At 53.5% G+C, this 15,704-nt stretch overlaps 4 protein-coding genes across 4 annotated transcripts; 1 reads left to right on the top strand and 3 right to left on the bottom strand.

Annotated features, from left to right (window-relative positions):
- Nucleotides 1–1,038: 1,038 nt before the first annotated feature.
- B0H65DRAFT_418673 (uncharacterized protein) lies at nucleotides 1,039–3,993 on the bottom strand (the record flags this gene model as incomplete). The annotated part of the gene is made up of 4 exons (XM_062824156.1): nucleotides 1,039–2,354; nucleotides 2,481–3,452; nucleotides 3,543–3,770; nucleotides 3,825–3,993. The coding sequence occupies 4 exons, from the start codon at nucleotides 3,991–3,993 to the stop codon at nucleotides 1,039–1,041; spliced, it is 2,685 nt and encodes an 894-aa protein (XP_062684807.1).
- A 4,391-nt stretch (nucleotides 3,994–8,384) lies between these two features.
- B0H65DRAFT_123880 (uncharacterized protein) lies at nucleotides 8,385–9,032 on the bottom strand. Its single transcript, XM_062820712.1, has one exon. It carries the CDS (start codon nucleotides 8,835–8,837, stop codon nucleotides 8,511–8,513), a length of 327 nt encoding a protein of 108 aa, XP_062684806.1. The 5' UTR covers nucleotides 8,838–9,032; the 3' UTR covers nucleotides 8,385–8,510.
- A 1,938-nt stretch (nucleotides 9,033–10,970) lies between these two features.
- Nucleotides 10,971–12,584, top strand: B0H65DRAFT_422135 (putative myo-inositol 1-phosphate synthase; the record flags this gene model as incomplete). Its single annotated transcript, XM_062824382.1, has 1 exon — nucleotides 10,971–12,584. One exon carries the CDS (start codon nucleotides 10,971–10,973, stop codon nucleotides 12,582–12,584), a length of 1,614 nt encoding a protein of 537 aa, XP_062684805.1.
- Nucleotides 12,585–13,760: 1,176 nt separating this feature from the next.
- B0H65DRAFT_556308 (uncharacterized protein) lies at nucleotides 13,761–15,405 on the bottom strand (the record flags this gene model as incomplete). The annotated part of the gene is made up of 3 exons (XM_062830049.1): nucleotides 15,001–15,405; nucleotides 14,054–14,922; nucleotides 13,761–13,857 (listed from the first exon to the last, which is right to left on the bottom strand). Exons 1-3 carry the CDS (start codon nucleotides 15,316–15,318, stop codon nucleotides 13,761–13,763), a joined length of 1,284 nt encoding a protein of 427 aa, XP_062684804.1. The 5' UTR covers nucleotides 15,319–15,405.
- Between the last annotated feature and the right edge of the window lie 299 nt (nucleotides 15,406–15,704).

The following is a 15,704-nucleotide window of genomic DNA, read 5'->3' as shown; positions in this document are numbered from 1 at the left end:
GTGTTCACGGGGATAAGGACATGTGAATCGCAAGAGACTATATGGAGAATAACCAATACAACCTCATGACCACACATCTTCCAACCGCAGGAATGTAGATGGACCCATGCATGCAATCTGGAGATCCCCCAGATCTACCTACCCAAGTGTCCGGGTACCCCTGACGACCGTTTGGTTTCACAACTCCCAAGCGAACGTCACACTCACTCACCTCTTCCGCTTCCTCGAGGCCCTCTAAGCAAAAGTACGGCCAAAAAGTCCAACTGCCGAGACCACCTCAGCTCGGTAGTACTCACCCACAAGCACAAGGGGGAACACGAAGATGAATAGTGACGATGGCCAATGGCTGGATTCAACTACTGTGACGCATTGCGTGCTACAGCGTGTATATTTGTACTCTCTATCTTGCTCCTTTCCTCCCTCCCCTCTCTCTCATATCCATTTGCCCCTGGGGCAATCTGGCGCTGCAACCTCCCGGTTGTACTACTACCCGACCCTTGATATGTCACAGTAGGATCCTCAGCTCGCTCACGTGCTTCCTTTCCCAGCAACTCCTGAAACTCAAGTCCCTCTTCCTTTCCTTCTCCCCTGCCTGTTCCGAATCCCCATCTGCTCCTACATAACTACCCACGAGTAGATAGAGTAGGTTTTGGAGATGAATTGTTGTTGCTATACATTGTGAGATTATCATCAGAAATTACATGTTATTGTGTTTTTTTTACAAAGGGAAAGGAAAAAAGGGGATTGTGTAAATAAAGCCAAACTAGTTGGTATGGGTATCAGAAATGAACCAAGAAAGTAAAGTAAGTAAAGTGTCGGATCGAACCCAGTCTATGGGTAGCGATGATATCCAAAAGAAAAAGTTTCTTGCGCACAAAACGCGAGTAGCCGTATGTGTGCATACCGCAAGGGAGAACGAGGCCGAGACAATATTCCAGTCAAGAGCGGCCCCTCTCCCTCCCTCCCTTCTCATAAGAGAGAGGGGAATATGTAAACCTTTGGAGAGAACCATCACTCGGCTCTCAAGAGTGCCTCTACTTAAGCAGCTGACATCATGCCAAATCTAGTCATACGCTTCTCCATGCGCGGTATGCCCGGCGGCGGTAGTTCATGTGCGCCCGGACCCATGCCGGGGCGGCCCATACCACCCATACCAGGTCCCATAGGTCCAGTCCGTGGTGGCCCCCCCGCTCCAGGAGGTCCGAACCGCGGTCCGGGCGGAGGAGGCTTCCGACCTGGGCCCCCACCGCCGTTACTAGCGAGCCACTGCACCCTCCTCCAAGCGTCCTTTTCGCAATAGGCCTTCCCGTTGACCTCGAAATAGCCATCCTTCAGCACGAGTTTGCAATCGCCACACCGGAAACAGCCGACGTGGTGCTTCCTGCGCCGTTCGTCCTCGAGGTATTGGCCTTCGATACCGTTGTCGCAGCTTCCGCAGAGACTTCCGTTGAGCTCGTGGTAGTGGCGCTCGCAGTACGGTCGGTCCTGGTGGACGTAGAAGGTGGCGGAGGAGAAGGGCTGGCGACAGGTCGAGCAGACGAAACAGGCTTTATGGTAGCGTCCCGTCAGACGGCCGTCCGCGCTGGAAATGGATTTGCCTGTGATGGGCAGGCTGCAGCCTTTGCAGTCGCCACGAGATGAGGTAGTCGGAGGAGCCTGTCGAGGCTGTGAGGGCGTCCGCTCCCGTTCTTGATCCAGCCTTGCTGTTCGATCGATACTCCCACGCTGCTGGTCGTCGGGTCCTGGAGCCCGTGGGCTTGTTTGCGTCTCCGGTTCTTGTTGCTCTTCGTCGGGCTTCACAACTGGCGGCTCAGTGGCTTGCGGCGGCTGAGAAGGCTGTCGTTCCTTAGCCTGGGTTTCGATTCGAGGCTCGGGTTTCTCCTCCGCCGGAGACGTGGGAGATTCCGGTTGTGGGGGCTCCTGTTGTTGCACATCTGGTGCGGACAGGGACTGGCGACTGCTCCGCTCTGTTGGACGTTGAGGGGATTGAGAAGGCGGGCGTTCCTGTTGGCTATTCGCGGTTGCAGTTGAGGATCGATCCCTTCTCTCGATTGTTGCCGAGGCCAGCAGCGGAGATGCAGATGGTGCGGGCTGTGGGGAGACTCCGCGATCAAATTGGGCATTCGGGTCGTCGAGACCTGAAAGATCAAGAGCAGGTGAAGCCAAGGGTGACTTATTCCGCTGCAAGCGTGGGTCGATTCGTGGATCATATCCACCTTCTGGAGGAGGTGGCCTTTTGCTTAGGGGTGGTGGTCTCAGCTTCCGGAGCATTTGAGGAATACCACCATCATAAGGGACTGATTGCGTAGAGGGTGTCCGCGTCAGTTTACCTCCATCCTCGTCCACCTGTAGGTCTGTTACAGAGCTGTCAAATGTGGGCGTGTCCGATCCTTTCCTCCCACTGGATGCCACAGATCGGGATGGGCTCGCCCTTGTTACAGAGCTGTCAAATGTGGGCGTGTCCGATCCTTTCCTCCCACTGGATGCCATAGATTGGGGTGGGCTCGCCCTTGTTACAGAGCTGTCAAATGTGGGCGTGTCCGATCCTTTCCTCCCACTGGATGCCACAGATCGGGGTGGGCTCGTCCTTGAGCTAGCCTGACTTGCTTGACTAGGTCGGCGCTCCAAGGTAGTACCTTGGGTTGAGCCATTGGATGAAGCCTGGCTCGACCCATTGGATGAAACGGATTCGGATGGTGTATGATATGGGTTTCCTACTCCGAATTCCTCCGCGAGATTGATGGCTGGCACGGCAGGGGCTCCATCTGGCCCTGTAGTTCTCGCCCGAACGAGGCCGGTTCGCGGCGGTGGGGGACGGGATGTGTCTGGGCCTCTACTCGGCCTTCTCATTCGATCATCCGTCATTGGGATCGGACCTGACATCGCGCCTGGCCTCGGGCCTGGCACCGGGCCCCTTGCAGCATCTCTAGCTGCTTCGGACGGTCGTCGGGGTCGTTCGGGACGGAATCCAGGTGCAGACGGTGTCCGGTGTGGCGGTTCTGGAGTATGGTTTGGCCCGTGAAAGGTCGCGGCGCGATTCAGCATGGTGAAGGCGTTGTCGGGCTTCAGGTCTTGTTGAACTGGTCCCGATGGAGGAGGCCCTGTTGGCGGCGGCCCCCGTGGGGGAGGCCCTCGTTGGGGAGGGCCAAATCCTTCAGGTCCGTTCCCTCTCATTGGCGTCACCGGGTTTCCGGGTCCAGCAGAAATGTTTGATGCCGATGTCCCTGGCCGTTGAATCGGGGTGGTTGGTCGCAGATCTGTCATGCTGCGTGCTAGTGTGTTTGGTCCTAGGTCTGTCATGCTGCGTGCTAGTGTGTTTGGTCCTAGGTCTGTCATGCTGCGTGCTGGTGTGTTTGGTCCTAGGTCTGTCATGCTCCGCGCTGGTGTGTTTAGTCGCAGATCTGCCATGCTGCCTGCTGGCGTGTTAGGTCCTAGGTCTGTCATGCTCCGCGCTGGTGTATTTGGTCGAAGGTCTGTCATGCTTCGCGCTGGTGTGTTTGGTCGCAAGTCTGTCATGCTGCGTCCCAGGGGCGTAGTCGGACGGAAATCAGCCGACGGCCGTCGGTCCGTATCAAATGGCCCAGGGGTCATGCTGTTCATACGTTGTAGCAAGTTTGGGGCTCGGTCCGCGTTACCCGTTGCGAAGGCGCTGGGCCGGCGCAACGCTTGTAAATCATCGGTGCTCCCGAGACCAGGTCGTCCACTTTGGGTCTTTGGCGACAAACTTATCGATCCGCGAGTGTCTTGGGATGGACCTGTGGATAGTCGATCTGAGAAGCCATCGTCAGTACGGGAATCTGAAGCACATCAAGGATGAGACCTACCAGCGACAGTAGTGTCTACTTGAGGCGCCTGAGAGGCACTAAAAGGATTCAGTCGACCAAACAGTGAAGTTGCCGGGGCTGGCGGAGCGGCTGAAGAAGGTTCGTCTGCTGGTGATGGGTCTGCCTTATCATCTGCGTCTGACCCTCCGGCGCAAACATGTTCGCCCATCAGTAATATCGGAACTTGGGATCCGCATGAGGAGCATTTTACTGTCGGCATGAAGCTTTCCGAAGCCATTCTTGCCTTCTTTGGGCTTGAGCCGCGTCACTTAACGGTTGAAAAGGGCTGAATTGGAAGGAACCACCATGCAGGTCCCCGAGTTTGCTGGGGGAAGTTAGAAGGAGCGAAGCGAATGACCAAAGCTAATGTTGTAACAACGGGTGCTTTATTCCGCAAATGCTTCATCCAGAACGCTGCCTATTACACGTATCACCCCAAATCCCCGAGGTCTGTCCAACCCAGTGCCTAAAGCAGGTAAGGCCTAAGGCGATCGAAGGCTTTACGTCAAGCGGGATGCCAGGTAATCGTTTAGGCGGTCGAGCAACAAAGGCTGGTCTGTTCGCGGGCGGTAGGATATTAAACGGGAGAACACCAAGTGGTTCCTGGGTCCCCGGATCTTCTCAGTTGCAGTTGGATGTTGGATTCGGTTGGTCGAAGACTGAACTCGAAGGAATGCGCGCCACGAGCTGGAGTCGAGGATTCCCGTTGAGCGAGGAGGAACGGGGCTAAGCACCACAAGGCTGTCGGTGGGCTAGACGACAGCGGGAAGTAAAAATGCGGGGAAGACGACACAACGGTGTCTCGGTGCGTCTCGATAATGGAATGTTGTCGGAATCGGGAAGAATTGTATGAACGGCGAGAAAGCGTTGAAGAAGGATGATCAGGTCGGTGAGGGTGAAGGTGGACGACCTACCCCGGCAACCCTTGGATGCGACCCTTGAACGCCCCTAGCTGCCAGTGCGGTAGGCTAGCCAACCCCAGCAAAAAGTCCCTGGTCAAGTGGCACCCCTCTCGCGCCCCCCCCTAGTTCTCCGTTTTGAAGGAGTGTGAGGCAGGTGAGGGTGTCCTCAATGTTACAGCGCCGTAGCAGTCGATGCTGACGCGAGGAATCCGGGGCGTTCTGTTTGGGCGTCAAGGGGAGGTCGATGACAAAGAGCCAAGTGCGGTGGGCGTCAGGGGCACGTTGTTTGCCTCGAGTGACGCCGGGAGGACAAAGGCTATCGAGAGAAGCTGGGGATGGATGAGATCAAGATCAAAGACGTGTCTTGTCCAAAAAAAGCGTGCGCGAGAGGCGTGGGAGGCGCGAAAGAGGCGTGCCCGGTGACCCCCTGCCCCTGAAAGATCCAAGCTAGGTTAGGTATATTGGCGCTGCCGTCTTGGTGTTGCTGGTTTGCTGCAGAACCGAGGAGTCTAGGATCCAAAAGGCGGCCAAAAAGGAAGCCAGAGAAGGCGAAGAAATTCTAGCGAGGGACTTTGCTCAACGTTCTACGCCAGACTAAAGGAGTGACGCCGGTATTCTCGGAAAACAATTTCATTGATGAGATAACGCGAGGTCGTCAAAGGGCTGGGAAGGTATCTCCATCAAGAACCACTTTGGTGAAGCGAAGTGGTGCCCTGGTTGATGTTGCGACGGCGATCGAGGAGGCAAGGCCGCACTTGTTCACCTTCCAGTCAGCACTAAAGCTTCAGCTATAAAGCGGTTACATATAAAAAATAGTGTTGCTGCTATTGCGTCACATTCGTCGACGTTAGCATTATCCCATCCCTTTCATTTGCCTTCCATCAGTTACCAACACCATGCGCACCAAAGAGATGGTATACCAACATAGCTGCTCCCCGTCACCTCATTTGCAGCGTGTTGTACCCGACCAAGCACCATCTTATCTCCCTCGCGTCATTCCGTCCGCAATTAATCGCCGGTCCACGCATCCATTGATTGTCCATTTGTTGATTCCTCATTATTGACCTCTCCACTTGGCACCCTCCCAGCCCGCCGACGCCCTGGCGTGAAGTCCACTGTAGCGCACCTGTTTCGCTGGAGAGTCGCTCATCATCTCGAATTGGGCAAGCGCCACTTCTCCACACATCTAGGAACGGGTGGAGCCTCTGAATGGTCCTCGCTCGCCGACTGGCTGATGGCTGGACACCCTCCTGGCCGCTCAGGGCCCTGTACCTGGGAGTGCTCGCCCGTACCTTGCAGAGGTTCGGCTCATCCTCCAGAGAACTTGGATCATCATGCAATCGGCACAAGAAACATCTACATCGGACGTGATGAAACTGGCGCGCCAACCATCATCATATCCCGCCGTCACAACCACCGATGCGCATGACCTCGTTCATGGTTCATCAGGCCCCTGGGACTGGGACCGTCTCCCCGCATGACATGGAATCAGCCGTGAAAGAGACCGAGCCTGATGTTGCCTGGCTGAGATGATATCATCCAGCTTCATCAAAGCCATCGAGACTGTATATCGCAGTACGACCTCGCCAACGGTTAAGTATACCCGACACTGTCTATATCAAAATTTCTTCTGAGACAAGGGAAACCCATTGGTACTACCTCATTGGCCAGCCCATCTTCTGGGTCGCAGACGTCTCATTCCCATCATGTGATTTCGGAATGTCCATTTCGGGACTGATTTGAGCTCATGATATCGAAGAAGCGCCATCATATCTCTCAAAGACGTTGGAGGTGAAAAGATCTTGACCAGCTCGTCATACTCAGTTCCGATGATGTACCGTTCGCCATCCTTACCACCGAGGTTACTATGAGTCTATGACCTCGAATTGTTCTGGATTGCTTTCCCACATGATGTCCTTTTGCCGTTTCTATTACAAAGCGCATTGTTTCAAACCTTCTCGGCAGTCATGTCTCGCCAGATGTGGCTGATTGTCCCAAGTCTCAATGCCCACTGATGCTATAGCTGGTTTTCCGGCATCGATACAGCCCGTTATTTGTTGATATACGGGATATCCCGTCCTCCGAGATGCCAGTGAAGCTACGACACCGATGTCAACAACATACGTGTTAGTACAATATAGGCCTGTTTCATATTCTAACCGACAACTCGAACGCCAAATAGCATCAAGCAGGTGACGTAAACAAAAGACCAAATCAGAGACTTGAAATATTCCTGAATCAACAACAAGTGATGCTGCTGATGCGGGGAACAGGCCACGAACCGTCGGCTTTCAAACTCGCCGAGTTAGAGAGCCAGAGCTTAAGACCAAAGTTGACTCGATGCAATCGGCCGCTCAACATACAGTCCAATACTGGTTTGTTTGTTAGCTCGAGACCTCGGGTCAACTTCCCCAGGCGTTTTCATATCCAATTGATTCGTTTCGTTCTATAACCAAAGCGTAATCTTACTTTGAATATACTATTTCTGAAATTCAATATGTCATATTGAATCTTATTGATCCCTTTCCGATCCGTACCTAGCTATTTACTTTATCCTTATAAGGTTTGGGATAATTCAGGATAGATCTCATCGAGTATACTAGGAGTACCAAGCTAACAAACAAACCAGTATTAGATTGTATGGCGAGGATGGGTGTTACCGTGGGAGCCTCCGCGTGGGATGTCGAAGCGAACGGATGTGTTCCGAATCTGTCCCTTCCCGCCAAGCCGCTCGTTAACGAAGCCAAGCCATGGCCTGTCAACTCACCTGCTCGTCAACGTCTGCATGTCAACTCCCTTGTGGTTCCGCGAATGGTGTGCGGTGGTCGAAGATCCGGAGCCAACTACACCATTCATTTTCGAGAAGACTGCCATTGGCGATTTCTTCATGTCAGTCAACGGACTTGACTCACTCATTCACTTCGTCATCCAGTTCAACTGTCTGACTTGCCTTTTACGTGTTATTGTTTTTGCTTCTTTCTCTCCTCTCCTCTCTCATCCTGTCTATCTTCGCTTTCTGCAACACCAATGCGGAATCTCTACTCCGGTTACGGAAATGCCGGTATTCCCAAGTTGCATAATGTCTTTTCCAATCGGAATCTATGAGAGAAGGAGCTTTCTCTCTCTGTCAACAATACGTCACGACTATGAAGGGCAATCAAAGTCCAATAAGTTTTAAAGTTGGCCTCGAATGATGACTTAGTCTTGCGCTGTGTAACGGCACTATAGCCCCCCTTTCAACGTCGTTCGTTGGCTGTGTGTCTGGCTGGGTAACTATAGTCGAGTCGAGCATTACACTTGGAAGGCGAAGGGTCTGAAACCCGCCATCTCAGTTCTTGCGGTAAGTATGTCTGTCTGTCTTGTGTGTCTGTCTTTTTTTGGTGATATGGTGTTGTACACAGGACAGGGAAATGTCAACCTCGACTCCAGACCGCTTCCGCGGTCAAGACACACTCCGATTTCCATAGCCCGAGGCAGTACCCAAGACACGCCACAGTCAGTTCTGTGTTACTTAAAACACGTTTCCAGGTGAAAAAAAAAGTTCGAGTTGAGGTAGGTATGCCGTCTTTTCCGTGTAACGAAGACCCTTGATCTTCGGTAGTACATTTCCTGATGTGTGTGCGAGTGCGTGTGCGTGTGGTCGTTCGGCAGTGAGAGCTTCAAATCCCACCAAGTCGGCTCTTTGTTGCGTACAGATTTCGCGACAGATAACTGAGAACGACTTAGCTCGATGGCGAATGTCATCGGAATGCCGTAAAAGAAATGTTATTAATTCGCTGGGAAATTACAATGTTCCTTCGGGGCTTCGGGTGATCACTGTTAATGGAAGCATTTCGAACGAAAAGACACCAAACTCACTACCCCTTGAACTGGCAGGAGGGAAAAAAGGATAGGATGCATATGGAACCCGAAAGTAACCTTCATCATGCAGGTGGATGGCATTGGGGTTACCTATCAGTTCGAAAAGTGTTCCCAATAGGGACCATCCGTTGCCGTCATGATGCAACTTTGCGCTGTCAAATGAAGCTGCATGCGTGGGTAGGACGGGACTCGAGCAGAAAGAAAGAAAGAAAAAAATATTTCTGATACAACCTGTGTTCCACGATGCCATTCGATGCAAGTCTTTCCTTTGTGGTATTTTGCGCAGGATCCCATGAGCCAAGGGAGCCGAAGCCCTATCATGATTACAGCCAACCGTATCAAGTTGCGTTTCTGGCTTGTGAGCAGATACTGGATTCGTATATGCTTGAGCCCAGCTGGAGTATAGGTGATTATTGTTCGCGATGATACGGCCGTGGGGGTTTGTTGACGATGAGCTCGCTTCTGGCGTTTCTTTCTCTGGTTCTGCGCCCTCTGCTTGCAGGCATCTCCGGGTGCTGCCACGACAACATCTCCAGGGATCGATCAACAATGGCGTTGCGGTTCGATCAATGTCAACCTACGACAAGCGAACACAGGCTCACAACAATTGCTGATCCAATGCACTTTCGGTGATGGACCAATGTCGAGCTTGAGACGCGGGATGCGCAAGAAGAGACAAAAATCGACAGACCGCTCTTCCATCACCGGCCACCGTATGACCGTACGTACCGTGATCACAGGTATCGTGCTCGGCACCCGAATCAGTCCGTTATCGAGTGGGCAAATCGGCAGGCTGGCGTTGTCCTTTCTGGCGAGTCTGGGTGTCCCAGAACATCGGATTGCATGGAGAGATGGTTCAGGGGGTTTCCGTGTCCGGAGGTGGACCCGGTGGGTGGAAGACCGGCACCTCGCCGCCGACCTCCTCGGCCAGCCAATCAAGCGGCCGAGCTGCCGGTTTCTCTCCAGAAACCCTCAGTGACCCTCATCGTCCCCAACCCCCGCCAAGTCTACCCGCCCGCATGGAACCCCAAGGGAACCTAGGTAACAACCGACGCGCCGTGGCACGATGCGGGTTGTTGGAAACCCCGAATTCGACCCTTTCGTCGAAAAGGTTGTACAGACTTTGTCTCTCCCAGGGGCAACTTTAACCGGCGCCTGTCGATTCGGCCGCCAAAAGAAAAGACAGCGGATTCAGACAGGATCAGGATGTGCATGCGTGTAAAGGTTGTGAACAGATTCTGCTCCAGGATTGCTTGCGTACGTAGGTATGTCTGTCTGATACCAACATCCGGTTGGGGGGAACTGTTGAGGTGCCAAGCATTGAAGGTGAAGGAATCGACCAAGGAAAAAAAAAAGATCAAAAATTCATCCCGGAATTAACCACATTCACTTTTTGATGTTATTATTCCTTGGGAAAATCGGCTGTGGGCGTTTGTCATTGGTTCCCGCCATTCAGTCGTGTCAAGTTGCAGAGTCCCAACATAACGTGAAGTATCTCGACCATTCACCATCTGACTCGATTTGCAATCAATCTGAATTGTCCTCTGCCCCGGACCGGACAGGCAGCTGTCACGGGCGGGCAAGTCTAGAGCCCGAAAACCCCGGAGCTTGGGCAAAGGTTGCGAGACCCCTGGATCCTTGACCGCCCGCCAGCCGCCGCCGCGCGCGTGGTGCATGGAAATGGAGCTCCAATCCCCGGAAGCTACCCACACCGGACCACATCGGAACAAGAGGCTACATCTCCCGCCATGTGCCTTGCGGAGCCCTTGTCCTGCTTATCTGATCCCCAGGTATATAAAGAAAACCAACGTCCCTGCTCGTTCGTTTGTTTCGATCCCCATCGTCTTCAGAAACATCAAATTCTGTCAAGTCCAGACACGACCTCGCACTCCCCCCTTAAAGCCAACTAACCATCTGATCGCGCTTCCGAGCCGCGATCCCATCATCCGCCAAAACGTTTTCCAACCTACTCAACTCGTAAGTCGCCGTTTTCCAGGTTTCTGCCGTCTCTTCACGTTCCTGCATCCCTACAACCGCCAACCAACCTGCCGCCCTTCTGTTGTGTTGCCATGCCCTCGTTTGTTGGACCTTCACCGCGCGGGTGTTAGTGAACGGGGAACCTTGAGTTCGTCCCATATTCCCTAGCCCATTCACAACCCTTGCGGCTCTGCGCTTTGTGTCACCGGCGGTTCGAAAAATATTCCAATTTCTAGACCCTTTGCTAATATAAATACTAGAGTCCATCACCCGTACGCAGGAGCCCGTTGTTCTGCCTCGCCCGGAAGTTCAGCGGACTCGGTCTTTACCCCATAAAAGACCGTCAACAGCCAAGATAGCCAACCAACCACTTACCTGCACCTGAACAACCACCCCTACCGTCAACATGACTACCAACGGTATCAACGGCACCAACGGCGCTCATGCCAATGGTGATGGACACATCAACACCACCCCCAAGACTTTCGTTGTCAACTCCCCCAACGTAGTCTACACCGACGAGGAGATTCGCTCCAAGTACACCTACCGCACCACCCTGTGCACTGTCGAGGGCGACAACTATGTCGCCGTCCCCAAGGAGACCGTCTACGACTTCAAGGTCGACAGAAAGGTCCCCAAGACCGGCATGATGCTGGTCGGTTGGGGCGGCAACAACGGTACCACCGTGACCGCCGGCATCCTCGCCAACAAGCACAAGTACAGCTGGGCCACCAAGGAGGGCACCCAGGAGGCCAACTACTACGGCTCCGTCATCATGGGTTCCACCATCAAGCTCGGCATCACCGCCAAGGGCAAGGACGTCAACGTTCCCTTCCACAACGTCCTCCCCATGGTCCACCCCAACGACCTCGTCATTGGCGGCTGGGATATCTCCGGCCTGCCCCTCGACAAGGCCATGGATCGCGCCAAGGTCCTTCAGCCTACCATGAAGGAGCTTCTCCGCGAGGAGATGTCCAAGATGGCCCCCCTGCCCTCCATCTACTACCCCGACTTCATTGCTGCCAACCAGGAGAACCGTGCCGACAACGTTCTCCCCGGCTCCAAGGCTTGCATGGAGCACGTTGAGCAGATCCGCAAGGACATTCGCGAGTTCAAGGCCGCCAACGGCCTCGACAAGATCATTGTCCTCTGGACCGCCAACACCGAGCGTTACGCCGACTTGATTGACGGCGTCAACGACACCGCCGACAACCTCCTCAAGTCCATTGAGGCCGGCCACGAGGAGGTCTCCCCCTCCACCATCTTCGCCGTTGCCTGCATTCTCGAGGGCACTCCCTTCATCAACGGCTCTCCCCAGAACACCTTCGTCCCCGGCGCCATCGAGCTTGCCGAGAGACACGGTGCCTTCATCGGCGGCGACGACTTCAAGTCCGGCCAGACCAAGATGAAGTCTGCCCTGACCGACTTCCTCATCAACGCCGGCATCAAGCTGACCTCGATCGCGTCCTACAACCACCTGGGCAACAACGACGGCTACAACCTTTCCTCGCAGAAGCAGTTCCGCTCCAAGGAGATCTCCAAGTCGAACGTCGTCGACGACATGGTGGCCGCCAACAGCGTCCTGTACAAGGAGGGCGAGCACCCCGACCACACCGTCGTGATCAAGTACATGCCCGCCGTCGGCGACGACAAGCGCGCCCTCGACGAGTACTACGCCGAGATCTTCTGCGGCGGTCACCAGACCATCTCGCTCTTCAACGTGTGCGAGGACTCCCTCCTTGCCTCGCCCCTGATCATCGATCTCGTCGTCATCACCGAGATGATGACCCGCATCCAGTGGAAGGCTGCCGAGGGCGGCGCCGTCGCCGAGAAGGACTTCAAGCACTTCCACAGCGTCCTGAGCGTCCTCAGCTACATGCTCAAGGCTCCCCTCACTCCCCCCGGCACTCCCGTTGTCAACGCTCTTGCCAAGCAGCGTGCCGCTCTTACCAACATCTTCCGCGCTTGCGTCGGTCTCGAGCCCGAGTCTGACATGACCCTTGAGCACAAGCTCTTCTAAGCGGTCAAGCATACGTGGCTGCGGACATGTTTTTGAGTGGAGGATCTAGAGATCTGATCTCTTAGACGGAGGAATTTTGGGGTAATGCGAGCGTGTCTTTGAGTTGCTTTTTGCACAGCACAGCATTGATGGAAAATTGAGGAAATGGTTAAGAGCGGGTATAATTGGCTGCCAGGATGGAATTTGGAGAGAGCATAGTTAGTAGCTTGGTCTTTGCTGGATGCCTTGATAGGTACAATAATGAACCCCGTTCTTACATATCTCTGGTTTTGATTGGCCCTTGTGATCGATGCGTAGTACCAGTGCGGTGATTGTTGACCATGATGTAAACTCCTGCCACATAAACCATGATATCTTGTCCTACTCTGTTCACAACATCCGCATCCTTGACATAGTCCCCTTCCTTCGGACCAGGCTTTACCATCAGACCCCTTTCAATATACCACAAACATGCCCCATATCAGCATATGAAATTACCAAGACCCATTTCATATCGATCATCGTCACCACTCCACGCCCAACACACAAAGCCGTTTGACCTCCGCGGACCAGCCAAACGTCAAGGTAACACGGGAGTACAGTAGCCGTTCCTCCAAATCTCTGAGTTCCACCGGGTCAACTTTGATCAGGTCCTTCCAGATATATTGGTGAGGTTGAGGCACAGCACTGTAAGCCTCATGATTGTCCTCATATGAAGTAGTAGGGTCAGAGACATCGTTATTTGGCGATGATTCAGTCGTCGTTTGTCCAGCAACTTGTTGTTTTTTGTCAATATTGCCGTCAAAACATATGCGACGACCACCTCTGAGCAACTCCGACCATGCTCGATCGCTCCATACCAGCTTGCCCGGGGCAACACATCCTGTTTCGTCGGCGAAGGGCCCGATTACGCGGGGGTTGATGGTAAGTTCGCATTCATTGTGGCAGTTCTTGCACGTCGCCGAGGACTGGTTGGAATAGAGTGGGAAGTTTCAACTGGATAATACAAGGTAGTGTCAGTTTCTCGTCTTTTTCCCTCACTGAACGTGGAAACGTGAGGCATGATAGATGCACCAGCTGCGATGCCGACTTGCGATCGGAACCGCCACGTTTTCGGGCAACAATCAAGATACAAACTTCGGTCAAAAGTAAGTGCAAATGAGAGAGAAAAATACAGAGAACGCGTCCAGGCTCTTTTCAACCATAGCCGAAGGCGATAAAAATGGCAAAAAGCTCAGTCGCCCAGGAGGCTTGGGGGAACGAACCACCATGCTCCAGCTGCGACCTACGAAAACTGTACCACGGGTACCACGCACACCGGCAATGTTTTCATGAACGGAACCGCTCGGCCATTTGGCCAATTGGACCGCTCTGGTATTAAGGCCTGGTGCCGGACCTTATATGGTGTAGAGGGGTAAAGGTGATGGATGGGATGAAAGGCGGACTTGTATATAAGTACCATACGGGCTGGTTCCGGGTAACTAACTCACCATTCGAAACAACAGAGTCTGTTCTGTCTCTGGCTCTCGCAGATACTGGCGCCCAGTATGAGGACGTTGAGCTTCCCGGTGAACACGACACTAGAGTCCTCTCTCACCCTCTCATCCACGTCTGCCAAGGTATAGAGTACCCTGTTCGGGCCGTTGATAGCTTCTTCGACGTCCCATACACCAACGGGGAACGGAGTGTGTACCCGCTCTCTCTTTGTTTGAGCTTCAGCCATCCGTCGAAGCCAGTAAGCATCTGGGAAGTCGGGATCCACATCCACTTTCGAGTTCAGGGCAATACCCAGTCCTGGGTTTTCGTTGATTCTCTTTCGAGGGTAGAATTTTGCGTTGGTAAAGAGTAGGATGGTATGTCCAGCAGTCCATGTGCGTGCCGAGATAACCTGGTCACTATAGAGTTTGAGCACACAATGATCTGTTTCGTCACAGACATGGACCTCGACCAGTTCCAGAGTGCCTGGCTTGTTGTAGGTCTTGATGGTCTTGCGAGGGCCAACGCTTGAGACACAGACAAGGACTCTTGTCAAAGTATCATCCTCGCGCTTCTCATTGGTATGAGTGCCTTTCATGAAGGCTTTGAGGCTTATCAGTCCCGGCATCTGAGAGGACGCAGAACTAGTGTCATATTCCAGAGGGATACGACAAAGGCCCGTCTCTTCTGGATTCGTTTCGTCTTGGTGGAACTTGATACATGATTGCGAAGCCGGGCCTGGGTGAACAGGAATGAACATCGACACGAAAGGGACTTGAATCGCGGCTGCGGTGGAGTACTCGGCCACAAAGCCAGTCCATACTGTAACCAGCTTCCCGAGGTGGAGGTTGGGTAGGTCGGATTGCGTACCGAGAAGTTTGACCTGGAGGAGTATTGGTGTCAGCTAGATAGATGCTCGGAGACCGTTGTGGGACGACTCGGAAGATAGTCGTTAACTCACGGCAACTACTCCAGTATTGTCTTTAACCACCATGAAGTGGAATCCAGAAGGAATAGAGGAAAGGGCTCTGGGCTGATGGTCAGGCTTGGTCGGGCATATGTTGACAATTCTCCCCATGAATCGGACCTTGCCTCTTCCTGACTGAAGTTCGGAGATGTTGACTCTCTGATAAGTGCCTTGTGGCTTCCAGGTTTCTGTCAACGGCGCTCGGTTTGTGCCTGTAGGGTTGGATCCGGGTGTTCCTGGTAGTGTCTGGGAGAAGGCAGAAGAGGCAGGCGGTTCCTTCTGATAGAAGGATTGAATCGGTGGGATGACCATGGTCAGTGTTCGTGGCAGAGGCTCCGGACAGTTGCAAACAACTAGCTTCCGGTCTACGAGACCTGGCCAGGATTGGGCCCGCTAGAGGTAGACAATGGTTTAACTTGACGGGGGGGTCCAAGTCAGTACATTCCATGTGTTGCCTCATTCAACTAAGGTGGGAACGGAGTTGGGGAAACGAAAGTCGAAGGTCGGACCGCAATCCTGGGAGTGGAGGCACGCAGTACTCTTGCTCTGTCCATCTCGAGGAAGGTGCTTGAAAGCACTTGCCTATCGTGAGCAACAAGAACCAAGGGAAGAACCAACCCATTTGCTCCTTCCCTCACAAATGCGTCCCATACACCTTGTTGAGCAGTTGCGACCCTCGTTTAATTCATCCATCAAGC

Source organism: Neurospora tetraspora, assembly GCF_033439725.1.
Source record: "Neurospora tetraspora strain CBS 560.94 chromosome Unknown B0H65scaffold_2, whole genome shotgun sequence".
Taxonomy (NCBI): domain Eukaryota; kingdom Fungi; phylum Ascomycota; class Sordariomycetes; order Sordariales; family Sordariaceae; genus Neurospora; species Neurospora tetraspora.
Note: the sequence above shows the minus strand (reverse complement) of the source record. Positions and strands in the feature narration are given on the sequence as shown.

Excerpts from the sequence above, each read along its gene's own strand:
- B0H65DRAFT_123880 (XM_062820712.1), bottom strand. The coding sequence starts at position 8,837 with ATGGCATCGTGGAACACAGGTTGTATCAGAAATATTTTTTTCTTTCTT.